Genomic DNA, 16,551 nt, shown 5'->3' with positions numbered 1-16,551 from the left:
TGCAAGGAATAAAAAAGAGACTTTAAAAACCAGTAAGCGGAAATTTGCTCTAAAACAAAGAAAGAAAAATTCTTCTAACAGTCATTAATATTGAATAGGTGGGCAATAGAAATAAATTTCTTTTTTTTTATAGATCAAAATACCGAGTAACAGGGGGAAATTCCAAATGAGAAGATAATTCGAATTCCAAGAATATTTCTTATTCGAAGATTTATATTTCAGTTTGAACAGGTCAGGGTAAAAGTGAATTGTGTTGAACTTGTTTTACAGTTATTCTTTATTGATTTATGTTTATGTCAAACTTTATTTACTGTGCGTAGAAAAATTTATGACAAGTGTCACACAAACACATATTAATGCACGCACGCTCTAGACACAATTTACTTAATTTAAATTTCACTACTATTACTGTACGTGAAAAAATGTGGAACACACAGAAATATTATTTTCTTGTTTTATTTTATTTTATTTTATTATTTTCTTATTACTTTCTTATTACTTTCTTATTACTTTTCTATATTATTTTTCTACTATTTCGAATTATTTTTTTTTCTTTCATTTTTTTATTATTGTTGAATAATTTTCTTTTTATTCTTCTATTATTTTTCTATCATTTTACTATTATTTATTTACTTGTTTATTTTTTTATTATTCTCCTACAATAATTAACTCAGACGTTAAAATTTGCTTCGCAATTTTAAAATCGTCTAGTTAATTATTTGTTTACTAGCAAACGTTATACTCGAGCCAGCGAGCGGTACACTGTATTCAATTTTTTACTTCTTATTATTATTATTATTATTATTTTTTTTTTTTATTTTTATTATTATTATTATTTTGCAAATAGCAGCAAAAGATATAATTATTAAAAATCCACTTTAATTTATAAATAATTTCAGATTATATAAATTAATTAAAATTAGAAACTTAGAAAAATATATTCTATTCTTAAAATTACAGAATGTTACGAAAATTGTTACAATTTTTTCACAAAAATTTTATCTTTTAAAATTCAAAAAATAATAATGGAAAATAAAATAATAAAATTTTTCTGCTAAAATAACACAACAAAATTTATACTCTAAATTTGAATTTGTAAAAACTAACAATTTTAACTAATTAAACTTATTAACAATTTTTCTTTAAATAATTAAAATTTACTATATAAGGTAATAGATTTATTTTTTCAATTATTAGTAAAATTTAAATAATTAAGAATTAAAAAATAAGTTCTTTGAATTTATAAGTAAAATTTACATAATTCAGAAGCAAAAAGTAATTATAGTAATTATTTCTATCAATTCAAATTTAGAGAGTGAATTAAAAAATAAAAAGCTAGTTAATTATTTAGAAATGAAATTAAAATTAAAATTAAATTAAAATTTAGAAAAAAATTTAATTTTTTCACTCTATCGTTTATATTAACTTATTAATAAATTAAAAATGATTTTCATAATGAATTATAAAAATTTTTTATATTTTTTTTCTAGATCTAAATTAAGTTTTTTCAAAGAAAAAATATTATTGAAAATTTTAACAATATTGATACGAAATTTCGTGAAATTAATTTTTTTTTAATCTCATTCTCAAGTATACTTGGAACCAGAAATAAAAATAAATAAAAAGACTTTCGCTCTAAATTTATAAATAACAATATAATTATTATATGATTAATTGTTACTCTCAAGATCAATCGATTTTTTATATGATTCAATTTTTTTTTTAAGTGTGTGGAAATTTTTCTTTTTATATTTTCAATTATATTCTAAACTGTATAATATAAGTTTATAGCCTTCATACTAAAAACTCGCTGTGTATTAAAATGTTTGAAAAATTGATTTACACATTGATAAAATATTCTGATATGCATAATGGCTTTATTACTATTTTTCTCATAAATATATATGCAAAAAAAAAAAATTATTTCTTCTTTTATATATCACGACAGGTAGTGCATTGTCATTTTGAAAAATTCAATTACCGTAACGAAAATGAAAAAAAGAAATTGTAAGAATATGACCTTTCATGAACGTCCAAGGAACTGCGGAACTTTGTTATGATGTATCGATCTTAAGGAGGAACTTTATGAGATATTTACGAGTCTCATATATATTGTCTATAGCCTTTGATAAGGTCTTCAACAATATATCTTTCTCTGAATCCGGCATTTCTCATCATTGAATTGAAAAAATTTATTATTAATACTAATTATACTTATTGGAAAAGTTCATTATACAGAATAAAAGTACAAAGAAAAGGAAAAAAATTATTTTCTTTCTTGAAATTTATTTTTGATATTTTATAAAAATAATTTATGAATTTTATGAATTTTTTGCAACATGAAAAATTGATTTGATTCAAATAACCGATTTCTTGTTTATTAGTAAATAAATATTTATTCTTGAATCAAATGATTTTTATCTCGATTTTTATTTCTGTCGAAGAAATTTTATTTGAAGCAATTAAATTAAATATTCACTTGAATCCAATAATTTTTATCTCCATTTTTATTTCTGCCGAAGAAATTTTATTTGAAGCAACAATTTTAGTATTTGAAGCAAATAATACCATCTAATTTATTTAAATGAAAATTATTTGATTCAAGTGTAAATTTGACAATAGACAAGTAAACTATTCGGATCAAATACATTTTTTTCAGTGTATTTTTTGTATTTTTTATTATCTTATTCATTTATTATTTTTTTATTTTATTATTCATTTACTATTTTATTATCTTATTTTTGTAAATAAATAAATAAATAAATACTTTTAGTGACGAATTGCCCAAAAATAAAAATAGATTTGTACTTGAAAAAATCGAAAATAAATATTTAAATAAACGACAAAATTTTTTGTCAAAAAGAAATTTTTGATTTTAATTTACTTTTTATTGATTATTTTATTTAATTATTACGTTTTTTCCTTTTTCTAAACGTCTAAAGAAATTTTAGTAAAAATTTGGAAAATTCACTTGAATAGCAAAACTTTATCTGGAAATTGTATAAAAAAATAATTTCAAAAAGGAGAAATCCACATAGAAATTCCAGACATTTGAACTTACATTTTATTAAAATACTTAAAAAGCTACTCCACATTTTTTCCGAGTAAAAAAGGAAAATTTCCAAGGTTCTTTATAAATAAGTGTCAATAATTTACTTGTATATTAAAATATCGATTCTTTGGTTTCAAAATATATTACATAGTATAATATATAAACAGTTAAGAGAAATTTCCCACAGGAAAAAAATTACTTCCACAATATCTAAATGAAGGAATTTAGTATACGCGGTAAATCGATACATTCACATATTTTTTCTCTTCTTTTTTTTTGACATAAAATATAAATAAAAATGGAGCATTTTGAAAATATTTCCAATTTATCGTCACGACATTTAAAAATAAAAACAAAGTAGAAAATTGCCAGATGTCGTGAACAAGACATTCTCTATCGATTTAACTATTTCTGTAGATACAATGAACTGGTTCCAAGATATCTCTCTAATATATATATAAGAAAGTAAAAAAGGGGAAAACTTTTTCACAACTCATACAGTTTAGAAAAAAAATTATAAACTGTATATGTGACATGTGCTTAAAAATGATTCATGAACTTGATATGCCGTTTATTGTGTATACATATATTTTATGTTTGTAATCGAGCGCGCGCAATTACCAAGATTTCTATTAAAATTTATAGTACTACAGTACTACGTTTGGCGAAAAAAAAAATTAAAAAAAATTTGCTGTTGAAAACTTTGTTTCTTATAAATATATTTATTTTTTAATTAGTAAATTTTACTAAGACGGTTTTTTTGTCTCAATTTGATATCCGCAGAAAAAGTGTGAATAAATAGTAATTTCTACTAATTTAATAAGTATTTTCTAATTTACTAAATATTTAGTAATATTTACTAAACTTTTAGTAAAAATTTATTAAACATTTATTATTTACTAAAAGTTTAGTAAACATTTATTATTTATTAATTATATTAAAGTAATTTCTATACACTAACATAATAAATGAATTCTAATTTAATTATTAAACTAGCAAATGATATGCGCGCAAGCACGCTGAACTCGGTGTTCCATTTATTATTATTTTGTAAATTAAAAAATTTTATATTTTCAAGAATAAACATCAATTTTTAAATATTTACAGATTTAAAAATTTTTTAAATTCACTTATTAAGTACATAATATTAAATATTTTTAATTATTATTATTCAAAAATTAAAAAAAAAAATTTCGCAAGAAATTCATTATTCTCATAAATAATAAAATATTCTTTAGAGCAATTCAATTATTTCCAATACAATTTTAATAAAATTTCTCGAAAGAATACAATTATTTTTAAAAATATTAATTACATTCGATTATTTTCAAGAATTTTAAATATAAATTCAATTATTTTCAAAAATTTTGATAAAATTCTTTTTAAAAAAAATCATTATATATTTTCAAAATTTTTAATAAAATTCCTTCAAAAAATTTAATTATTTTCAAAAATTCAGAAAAAAAAAATTCTTCGTAACAATTCAATTATTTTTATGAATTGTAAAATCCTCCGCAAGAATTGAATTATTTTCATAAATATAAGAAAATTCTTCGCAAGAATATAAAATATTTTCATAAATAAGAAAATTCTTCACAAAAATTAAAAAAATATTTTCATAAATAATAAAATTCTTCAAAGGAATTCAATTATTTTAAATTAAATTTCTCGAAAGAATACAATTTTATCTTTAAAAATATTATTTAAATTCAATTATATTTTCAAGAGTTTTAATAAAAATTCAATTATCTTCAACAATTCTTCGAAACAATTCAATTATTTTTATAAATTATAACATTCTTGGCAAGAGTTCAATTATTCTTGTAGATTATAAAATTCTTGGCAAAAATTCAATTATTTTTGTAAATTATAAAATTTTTGGCAAAGAATTCAATTATTTTTGTAAATAATAAAATTCTTATGAGAATTACAATTATTTTCAATCACAATTTTAATTAAATTTCTAGAAAAAATTTTCAATTATATTCAAGATAATTTTAATTGCTCTCAAAAGTTGTTAATCATAATTCTTTGTAAATTTCAATTATTTTCAACATTTTCAATTAAAATTACTTTAAAAAATTACATTATTTTTACGAAATTTAATGAAATTCTTAAAATAAATGTAATTATTTACAAAAACTCTAATATAATTGTTTAAAAGAATTAAATTTTCTATGAATAATTTTAATATAATTTAATAGGAAAATAGTTAATTACAAATTATTAATAAACACGATTATTTTAAAAACTTAAAAGAAATTCTTCTTAAAATTCAATTACTTACATTCATAATTTTTAGTAAAAATTATTTTTTAAAAATTCACTTTATCTTCAAGAATAGTGAAATAAATTCTTCAAAACAAGTTCAATATTATTTTAAAGAATTTAAATAAAAAATTTTCCAAGAATTAAATTATTTTCAATACAATTTTAATTACATTTTCTCGAAAGAATTCAATTTTTGGAAAAAATGTTGATAAAATTCATTTAATGAATTCAATTATTTTCAAATTTTTTTACTATAAATACTTTGCAAGAATTCAATGTTTTTCAATACATTAATTTTAAAATTGAAAATATGTAAAAAGAAAATTTTTAAAAAAGTAATTACTACTAATTTAATAAGTAAATTCTAATTTACTAAATATTTAGTAAAATTTACTAAAAATTTAGTAAAGATTTATTATTTACCAACTATTTTAAAGTAATTTCTACTAATTTAATAAATGAATTGTAATTTAATTACTAAGTTTTATTAATAAATTAGTAGAAATTACTATTTATTAGTAAAATTTACTAATTCAAGAGCAAAAAAATCAGTCACTAATTGAAGTTAGTAAACGTTTTTACTAATTCAAATTTATTATTAATATTTACAACTATAAATAAATAATATAAATAATAATAATACGTAGTCAAAATAATAATGAAAAAAAAATTATTTCATTAAAATAAACAATTTCTTGTCTATTATTAAATAAATTTTTACTCTATTTTTTCCCATATTTTCTTTAAAATTATAAACACACCTGCGTTTTTTCTTTTTGATTTAAAAGTATATAAATAATAAAATAGTGGAAAACTGTCGATATATATATATAAGTTTTTATGAGACTAGAGTTATGTAATGTTTAAATTATAGTTTCATTAAAGCGTGTATATAACTATTTACGAATCATTATAAATGGAGCGAATAAAATAGAGAAACTTTGTTATAATCGTACAATAATTCTAAATTTATGAAACTTTGTTCTAAATACCGAAAAACGAATATTTGTATATATATATTTTTTTTTCTTTGCACACATATAAAGCAAACAACATTAAAAACTACTTAGGGTTTGTTATACTAATATAAATTTCCTGGCAATAAAACTTGTCCAATAATTTAGTTATCGACTTATTATTTTTTTATGTTCTTAAAATACATTACACTAAATATTATAGGGGGATATTATACAGCATATAATAAGCCATAATTTTAATTGAATGAATAAAAAGAATTTTAATAAATTCTATTTTTAGTTTTTTCTACCTAAATATAAATTCATTTCTAATTTTCCTCTTGAATCTTTTTTTTTATAATTTTTTCTATTTTTTAAATAATGTTTTCCATGTTTTATTAAATTTATTATCACTATTATATATTATCTTTATTAGTATTATTAGTATTATTATTAGCAATTAGTATTTTTATTTTTATTAGCATCATTATTATAATAATCATTGCCATAATCATACAATGATATACAATCATTAATAAGTAAATTCGTTTATGCTGTAAATAAATAATTTAGAAATTATTTTATTTTCCATAATTTCAAGCTAATAAGTGAAATTTTTTTAATTCTGAGACGGATAATATTTTTGTTAAAAAATGTTCTGAATTTTTAATGCTATTATCATTTTTAAATCTGAAATAATTTAATTTTTGCATAGAATTTAAAGAAAATTTTTGAAAATAGTTAAATTCCTGAAAATAATTTTATTAAATTATATTTAAAATTAATTGAATTAATTTAAAAAATTTTATTTTTTTTATAAATATAATTGAATTTCTACAAAGTAATTTACTAAAATTTTTGAAAATAATTGTTAATTTCTATTAAGAACTTTATATTATTTATAAAAATAATTGTTGTATTGTTGTGAAGAATTTAACAATTTTTGAAAATAATTGAATTCTTTCGTGTAATTGAATAATTGAATTTCTGCAAAAAAATTGTTTCAAATAATTTACAAAAAAAACTTTTCAAATAATTAAATTCCTGACAAAAATTTTATTAAAACTTTTGAAATAATTGAATTCTTGACAAAAATTTTATTAAAATTTTGTAAATAATTGAATTCTTGACAAAAATTTTATTAAAATTTTTGAAATTAATTTTTAATTGCGTGGTGAAATTTTATTAAAATTGTAGGAATAAAAATAATGGAAATCCTTCGAAAAATTTTCATTTTCATAAAAATAATTGAATTATTCTTCTAAAAAATTCTACACAAATTTTTAATTTTTGAAAATAATCGAATTCCTCTGAAAAATTTTATTTTATTTATGAAAATAATTGTATTGGTTTAAATAATTTAAAAAATTTTTGTAAATAATTGAATTCTTTCGTGTAATTGAATAATAATTGAATTTCTTCAAGAAAATTGTTTGAAAATTATATTCAAAATAATTGAATTAATCTAAATAATTTTATTACATATTGATGAAAATAACTGAATTGTTTCAAATAATTTACAAAAAAAAATTTGAAATAGATGAATTTTTGACAAAAATTTTATTAAAATTTTTGAAATTAATTTAATTGCTTTTGGTGAAATTTCATTAAAATTCTGATATTGAAAATAATTGAATTCCTTGGAAGAATTTTAATATTCATAAAAATAATTGAATTCTTCTAAAAAATTCTACACAAATTTTTGAAAATTGAATTCTTTAATGAAATTAAAAAATTGAATATAATTGAATTCCTGCATAAAAATTTTATGACATTTATTTACAAAATATAATTGAATTCTTCTAAAAAGAATTTTATCATTGATGAAAATAATTGAATTGTTTCGAAGAATTTAAAAAAAAATTTGAAAATTATTTCATTCTTTCGTGGATTTAAATTTAATTAAAATGATTGAATTATTTCGAAATAATGTAATAATAATAATTATTTCGAAGAGTTTTCTTAAAATTTTCGTAAATAATTAAATTATTTCGAGAAATTGTATTAAAAATTATAATGACAATAATTAAATTCCTGCAAAAGAATTTTAACGCACTTTTGCTTGTACATTTATAATATTAATTTATATTCATATTTATATTTATCACTATCATCATTATTATTATTATTATTAACTTTTCTTGAAGAAAGTTTCCCCTAAATAAAAGTTGAAAAAAAAAATTTTGTCACCTTTTTTTTCTATTTCCCTTTTCTTTTCTCTATTGTTCAGTTCAGTCAACTTTTAATTAATTTTTTATGAACAACACAATGAAAGATAAATTCGTCGAGATAATCAGAAAAAATGATTATTCTTTATATACGTTTATGATGAAATTAGTCAAAAAGTGGGACACTGCGCGTATATTGAGCTAAGGGGACTCTCAAAAATTAGCATTTTCTTACGTTTGCATGTCTCTAATCTTATTCGGGCGAGACATGCGAGAATATAGATTTTCTCAAGTCATGGAATTTATTAAAGGAATGAGTCCTTGCGCTCCTTGTTCGAAATTTATATAAAATCATGTAAATTCATATGTGGCTGCATATAAAACAATAACACAACAATAATATGTGCATATTAAACCCAAATTCATCAAAAATTGAAATTTTCCTCAAATTTTTAAATTTCTAAAAGAAAATAAAAATTTTTAACAGAGATTACTTGGCAAGGAAATAAATAGAAATACAGAAATGCCACGACCTGACATTTCTCATTTTTTTTTTTTTTTAAAGAAAAAACTTGAAAACAAAAAGTGAGTCATTTCTTGTTATTATTATCATTTCTTAGTTTTTTTTTTATTTTTTTTTCGTATTTTTTTTGTACATATTGCAAGACTTGAGGTAAACTATTCATTATAAATTAAATTAAAAATCCATTAAACTGATTATTATTCATTAAATAAATATTAACAATAATCAAGAGTAGTGTAGTTAATTTTTTTTTGTACTCGGTAAAAAAAACTTTGCGGTTTGCGTATGTACTTTAATAATTAAAAATTATTTGACTTTAAAATTAACGTAATAACTTTAAAATCAATTAAATTAGTAAATATCAATTATAGCGTTAATTAATTAGATCGTAAAATTATGTAAAAAAAAAAATTCATTTATATTTTTTTCTCCGAATAATTATTATTCAAATAATTGTAATTATTATAATTAATTCTATCTATAATTAATAAGTTCTTTAAATAATTAATATATTTCTTATCAAAAATGCATTTATTGGAATTTACCTATCTGCCTTGAATTTTCCTTGTTTGGAAATATTTATTCAATTTTAACTAGAGACAATATAATTTAATTGATCGTTTAAACTAAATAAATAAATAATTAACATAATATAGTATTGTATCAATATAAATTACATTTAAATTAAAAAAATTATTTTTCCTTTTTTTGTGCATTATTTTCTTGAAATATAAAAAATGAAAAATAATTTTTTTTGCAAATATTTCAAGAATAGAATATTGAAAAAATTGTCAATAGATATTGTAAGTGTAAAATATTGAAAAAAATTGTAAATATTGAAAAAATTTTTAATATTCTAAGAATAAAATATAGAAAAAATTGTAAATAATTGTAAAAATAACTGTAATCTTTATACAGAAAAAATTCGAAGTATTTTAAAAATTAAATAAATTAAAATATAAATAAAAAAAAGTAAATTAAATAAATTAAATAAATAAAAAATGTAAATAGAAAAATTATTTGTAAAGTTAATTTTTAAATAAACGAAATAAAGAAGAAAAACAAATTTAATTGAAACAATAATCAGTGTGAAAATTTATTTTCTTCGAAAAAAGACAAATAATAATATTAATTATTAACAATAATAATTAAAATCAACTGCGGTAATTTTATCCAAATGTATGAAATATTATACTCACGCAATTTACTCAAGTAAATATTTGTTTTAGTTTTTATTTCTTCTTTTGCATTTTTCTTTTACACGCCGATTTTATTTATTGAACTTTCTTCAATAATGTAATTAATTCACTGAAGCACTCAAAACTTATTAAAATCAAAAAACCAAATAGACATTAAACAAATTCAATGCCGAAGTTATTTATATTATGAAGAAAATTGTTTATATTTTTATAACCGCAAAGTTTATTTTAGAAATAAAAATATAATTTTTTTTTAGAAATCAATTTTTTTAGAGGGAAATTTCACTTTTCGATGCGCAAAAAAATAATTTATGAAGAATGGAAAAAGAAAACTGTTATCAAAACAAGATATTTTACATACCAGTAGAAAATATGATTTCCGTTATGTTTTCTACCTTCTTGTGCAGCTGTCACTTGTGAACTAAAATGCTGGCAGCCATACTTTTAAGTATCCATGACAACACATCGACAAACTGTCGAAATTAAAACCAGGGGATCAAATAACATTCATTTTCACTCAATATTGAAAAAAATTTTATTCATCACTTATGTGCATTAAATTAAAAAAAAAACTATTTTTCATTTTTTTTATAATCGTTATTTATTAATTCAGTATGTAGAGTATTTTTTACGTAGAATCGAAATTTTTATCATTATTTTTTACATATAATCAAAATTTTATTTATTTTTCACAATTACAAGAGATTTTTTAAAATAATTTGTTCACCAAGGTAAAAAATAGTTTTTTTTTTATTTTCAAAATGAATGAAAAACACATTTTTTGTGGAAAAATCGATAATTCTGAATAAATCCGATTTATTACTGAATTTATTGATTATTAATTATTAATAATTATTAATTTATAAATTTACATCACTATTTATATACTTCAAAATGTTTAGTATTTTTTTAGTTTACTTTAGTATTCTATATTTTTAGTTTTAATTTAGTTTTTATTTTACATTTTTTTCTATATTTTATTTTCTGTTTCATTTTACATTACATTTTACATTTCATTTTACATTTTATTTTTGTTTTATATTTTTTTATTTTATATTCAAGTTATTCAGTTCTACATTTTACTATTTTATATTATTTTATTTATTTTGCTATTAATTTTAAAATTAATTTTACCTTCAACTGTAAAGTTTTTAAAATAAAAAATTTTCGTTGGCCACTGGCGTTAAAAAAATTTTTAAATTTAAAAAATGATTTACCGCACATGCGCAGAGGGGAAAAATTGAGCGCGCGCAGTAATTTGAATTTTTAATGAGTCTTCATAAAAAATTTTGATGATTAGAGTTACATTTCAACAAGTGGAGAAATTTTATTATTTGAATTTATTTATCATTTGAATATTAAGACACGAAGTGTAACTAAATTTTTCAGAAAATTGACGAAATTTGAAGAAATGTAATTTCTAACCATACAATTTTTTATACGTGTCATTCTAGCAGACGACGTGTGCGGTGTAGAGAAACGTCAAACGTATAATAATATTTGGGTCAAACAAAATTTTACACTTTACAGTATTTTCTATTCATGAATTTTAGTCACTTTTGACTGAAAAATGACACATGAACATAAGAAAGGAAAGCGAAAAGATGCACAAAAGGAGAAAGCTGTAGAGAAAAAGGAAAAGGAGAAAATAAAAACTGAGGAAAAGTCGACAAAGCCCGAGACTGAATATGTCAAACCGTGAGTTGTTTTATTTACAATCTATTGTTATGAATAATTCTTTTATTTCTACTGTAAAATTTAGTTTACTTTATAATTCTTCTATTGTTTCAATTTTTTATCCTGAATCTCCTGAATAGAACAACAAAATATAATTTCTTTAGTGTCTGAAAATTTGAGGTTAGGAATGGAAAAAACATTCCTTGGAGACTGAATATTTTCTTTATTCGAAATTTCGAACTTTTAGAACATGTTTTGTTTGACTGAGAATCGAACATTGATTTCTTATTCTTATTTTTACGTTTTTGTTAATTTTAATTGGTTGTAACTTCCTTGTATATTTATTACTTTTTTTGCTCTATTTCTAGCATGTATCACATCAAACTTCTTTGTATGGATTAATATGAAATCCTTAAATAAATAAATTAAATATTTTTGTTCATTATATTTATTGGCATTTTTTATGAATTTATCACTCGGTGAAACAATATAATTTTGAGTCTATCTTTTCGAGTCATGTACTTTACCTCGGACTCGGAAATATTGATAGCGACTCATAATCTATATTAATAATAGTTGTGTTCCTATTCCGGTAAGGTAATATGTTTGCAGTTTGAAGTTAGTTGTTGATTGCTTTTTTGTTTCCTAAATTTTTTAAAAAATTTTCTTCTTAAATATTTTCAATTTTAATATTAATGTATTGGGAATCATTGAATTCTTATGCAAAGAATCTTATCAAAAAATTTCAAGAGAATAATTGAATTCCTGTGAAGAATATTTTTATTTATGAAAATAATTCAATTCTCGCTATCAATTTTATTAAAATTTTTAAAAATCCTAAATTAAATTCTTTTGAAGAATTTCTTTGAATTTTTTTTAAAATAATGGAGTTTCTTTAATAATTTTAAATAAAAATTTTGAAAGCAATTGAATTTTATGAAGAAGAATTTTATTACAATTTTATTGAAAATATTTGAATTCCTGAGAAGAATTTTATTACTTGTAGAAATAATTTAATTCTTGCGAAAAATTTGACTATTTATAAATATAATTTAATTATTCCGAAGAATTTATTAAAATTTCAGGAAACAATTAAATTTTATTGGAAATATTTGAAAATATTTGAATTCTGCCGAGGAATTCAATTAAAATTGTTTTGAAAATAAATGAATTCCTGCAAAGGATTTTACTATTTATAAAAATAATTGAAATGATCGAAGAATTTATTAAAATTTTAGAAAAAATTGAATTGTTTTAAAGAATTTTAAAGAAATACCTATTTGAAAATAATTAAATTCTTTCGAGAAATTGAATTAAACTTGTTTCGAAAATATTTGAATTTCTCTAAAGAATTTTATTATTTTTTGAAAATAATTGAATTCTTTCAATTTTTTAGACGATTATATTTAAAAATTGCATTTAAAGTAATTGAATTTTCCTATAGAATTTTCTTTTAATATTTTGAGAATTGTAATTGAATTATTTTTAGAGAATTTTAAATTCTTGATGAAATTGAATTTTATGGAAATTTTTGAAAATATTTGAATTCTACCGAGGAATTCAATTAAAATTGTATTGAAAATAATTTAATTTCTCAGATGAATTTTACTATTTATAAAAATAATTGAATTCTTTTGTGAAATTTTATTAAAATTTTCAAAAATAATTAAATTCTTTCGTGAAATTTTATTAAAATGTTAGAAAATAATTGAATTCTTTCGTGAAATTTTATTAAAATATTGTAAAAAAATAAATGAATTTTTGTAAAAAAAATTTACTATATTTATAAAAATTATTGAATTGATAGTTAATTAAATAAAATTTACCTATTTAAAATTCGTCATACGAATTATTATTATTATTTATTTTTGTGTTATCTATTTGTATTATTTTAGAAAATATGGATCAAGTCTGATGTTTCCATATCAAAAAGTATGGTCCAGAAGTATCGTAATTCTTGCCATTCTTTTCATTGTGTGGTACAATTCAAAAGATGGAAAAGAAATCTCATTGGCTTTGCAAAAAGACATATTAATAAGTCGTCAACAAAATGTTGATTGCTCGGACAGTTATAAGGGAGAAATGGACAAATTTCCCGGCTGCATGCCGGAAAAGTGTGCACGAATAGTCACGGATAAATTAGTCTCAGCCACGGAAACTGATGTTTTATTAAAATTAGCAATCAATGGAATGAATTTAGGAGGATCTGATGGAGGAGCCAGTATTCTTGATCTCCATTCCGGTGCTTTGAGTAAAGGCCCTGGATTTATGAATCTTTATGACATGAAAGAGGCGAAGGAGATTTTCAACAATGCAGATTTTGCTATTTACAAGTAAGTTATTAATCTTTTACAACTGTTATTGTTAAAGAACAATTTTTTTCTTGATATATTTACATAATTTGAATAAGGAAAAAATAAATTCCGTTACTTTCAACGTTCAGATCTTGAGGATCAAGAACAATTTTCTTTTTGTTCTGTTTTAATTTACCTTTTATTTCCATTAGGGTGGTAAAAACCAAAATACAACACGCAATAGCACATCATTTTGGAGTTGATTCGGATAAAATATATTTGACAAAGCCGACATTCTTTTCACGAATTACAAATCTTCCGGCGAAAACGATTCACGATGAATATTGGCATCCGCATGTGGATAAAGTCACTTACGAATCGTTTCACTACACATCGCTTTTGTACTTAAACGACTTTAACAAAGACTTCAAAGGAGGGCGATTTTTGTTCGTCAATAAACACAGCGCCAATGCAACAATTGAACCTAGGAAAGGTAAATAATTACAAAACAAAACCAAAATATTCTAATTTAGATTCCACAAATTCTGAACTTTCATGTAAAGGAAATTTTTGTTTTTATTTTTATTTTTCCTAAATGTTGAATTTGAAGAAGAAAAAATAAATTTCGTTCATTTGAACGTTGCATTCTAATTTCAATTAATAATAAAAATTTCATTTTCTAGGGCGAGTATCAATGTTCACGTCCGGTGCTGAAAATGTTCACATGGTGGAGAAAGTAACTTCCGGAACTCGTTACGCTTTAACGGTTTCCTTTACGTGTGATAAAAAATTCGCAATTTCAGATCCAAGACTACCTATAGATCCAAAGCAAACATAATTTATCTCTAGTTCAATTTGCGTCCATTCGTGTTGAGTGCTTGCTTACTATTTCTTACACTGAAAGAAAGTAGAAAACGATTTTTTTGTAATTATTACTACCATTGGTAATTTTTACCATTACTAATAATAAGGTAATTATTATATTACCAATACCAATAATTAAATTGTCAATAGATGGATCGAAAGTAAAATGCTACCCAACAATATTTTCCGTTTTGCTCGTAGTGTGTTTTTTTGATACATTAATAATAATTAACCAAAACAAAAATTGCTTCGATCGAATTAAATTTATTTTCGATCCATCGAAAATTCTTAGGAATTTAGGAAAATTAAAAAATACTAGAATTTTAAGGAAGAAACTTTTAAGAAGGAGACTTTAGGGAAATATTTGAAAGTTTCTTATAAAGTATTTTAAACATTCTGAATTTGTTTCAAAGCATTTTTCTAAAGATAAGAATAAATATAAATTAGTAAGATAATTCTTTCAGTGTAGAACGACTATTGTGTGAGAATTTTTATTGTATTAAGATTTTATGTGACTGATTGAATCTGTACCTGTAAAAAGTATTGTAATAGCAACACAAGTCATTCCAGTATTAAATAAGATTTTAATTCTATATAAATTCTATTTAATGCCTTCAAGTCTTAAACTGTTAGAAATAATTTTAAAATCTCATCAATGTGGAATATAATTAAATCCTAAATTTTTCTTTTTATATTTTAAAACACAATTTATTCTAATGGCAGGCCTCGGATTGACTTTATGATGCAAAAAAATCTTTTTAGTCTATAAAAGATAAAAAAAAAAAGTCGTTTATTTTATTTAGTGTAGTCACAAAAATTTTATTTTACATTTCTAAAACTAATAACTTTAACCCCTACAAATTTTAATTATTTTCTACTTTTTCTTCTTCTATAAATAATTAAATTTTTTTAACAATTTCTTCGAGAAATCAATTATTTAAATACAAAAATTAAATTATTTCTAAAACTTCGAACAATAATTCTTCTGAGTGTCTTTAAATTTTTCAATTATCATTAATAAATTTTAATTAAGAAGAAACCTAATTAAATTACTTAAAGCTTCAATAATTTTGTTTAGAAAATATATAAATATTTATTTTTACTTATTTTTCCACAGAAATTAAATTTTTTTAAATTAACTGAATTATTTTTTATGGGTAGAATTTTAAACTAAAACTTTTTAAATAATTTATTACTATTAAACTTCTACAGCAATTAAAATTTTCAATACTTTTAACTTGAAACATTTGAATATTTTAATTATTTCTACAGATTTTTCATTTAAGTCTTAGAAAATTAAATTGTTTTCTTCAATTTCTTACTAAATTTCTTGCCTAAATCAATTATTTTTAATAATTTATAGCAATTTCTTCGAGAATTTGAATTCCTGAAGAAATTGCTGAATAAATACAAAAAATAAAACTTTTTTTAATAATTGTAGTACCTAGTTAATGAATTTTAGTTAACTCTCTTGACAATAATTGAAATTTTATCTAAAATACCTATTTTAAATATTTTATTTTATTAAAATTTCAAAATTTAAATTT

The 16,551-nt window shown here is 20.3% G+C and overlaps 2 protein-coding genes across 10 annotated transcripts in view; one reads left to right on the top strand and one right to left on the bottom strand.

The window, feature by feature from the left end:
* The window catches only part of LOC122504730 (serine/threonine-protein kinase ICK-like), a 38,850-nt gene extending 28,271 nt beyond the window's left edge, over nucleotides 1–10,579 (bottom strand). For all 9 annotated transcript variants that reach the window (XR_006301864.1, XR_006301863.1, XM_043615967.1 and 6 more), the window contains exon 1: nucleotides 10,531–10,579. The gene's annotated coding sequence lies outside the window, so the exon portion shown is untranslated. The remainder of the gene's footprint in view (nucleotides 1–10,530) is intronic.
* Nucleotides 10,580–11,616: 1,037 nt separating this feature from the next.
* LOC122504721 (2-oxoglutarate and iron-dependent oxygenase domain-containing protein 3-like) lies at nucleotides 11,617–15,597 on the top strand. The gene is made up of 4 exons (XM_043615941.1): nucleotides 11,617–11,867; nucleotides 13,742–14,179; nucleotides 14,353–14,633; nucleotides 14,824–15,597. Exons 1-4 carry the CDS (start codon nucleotides 11,740–11,742, stop codon nucleotides 14,976–14,978), a joined length of 1,002 nt encoding a protein of 333 aa, XP_043471876.1. The 5' UTR covers nucleotides 11,617–11,739; the 3' UTR covers nucleotides 14,979–15,597.
* Nucleotides 15,598–16,551: the final 954 nt, after the last annotated feature.

This window comes from Leptopilina heterotoma, unplaced genomic scaffold, assembly GCF_015476425.1.
Source record: "Leptopilina heterotoma isolate Lh14 unplaced genomic scaffold, ASM1547642v1 Lhet_111, whole genome shotgun sequence".
Lineage (NCBI taxonomy): Eukaryota > Metazoa > Arthropoda > Insecta > Hymenoptera > Figitidae > Leptopilina > Leptopilina heterotoma.
This window is presented reverse-complemented; position numbering and strand designations above follow the sequence as displayed.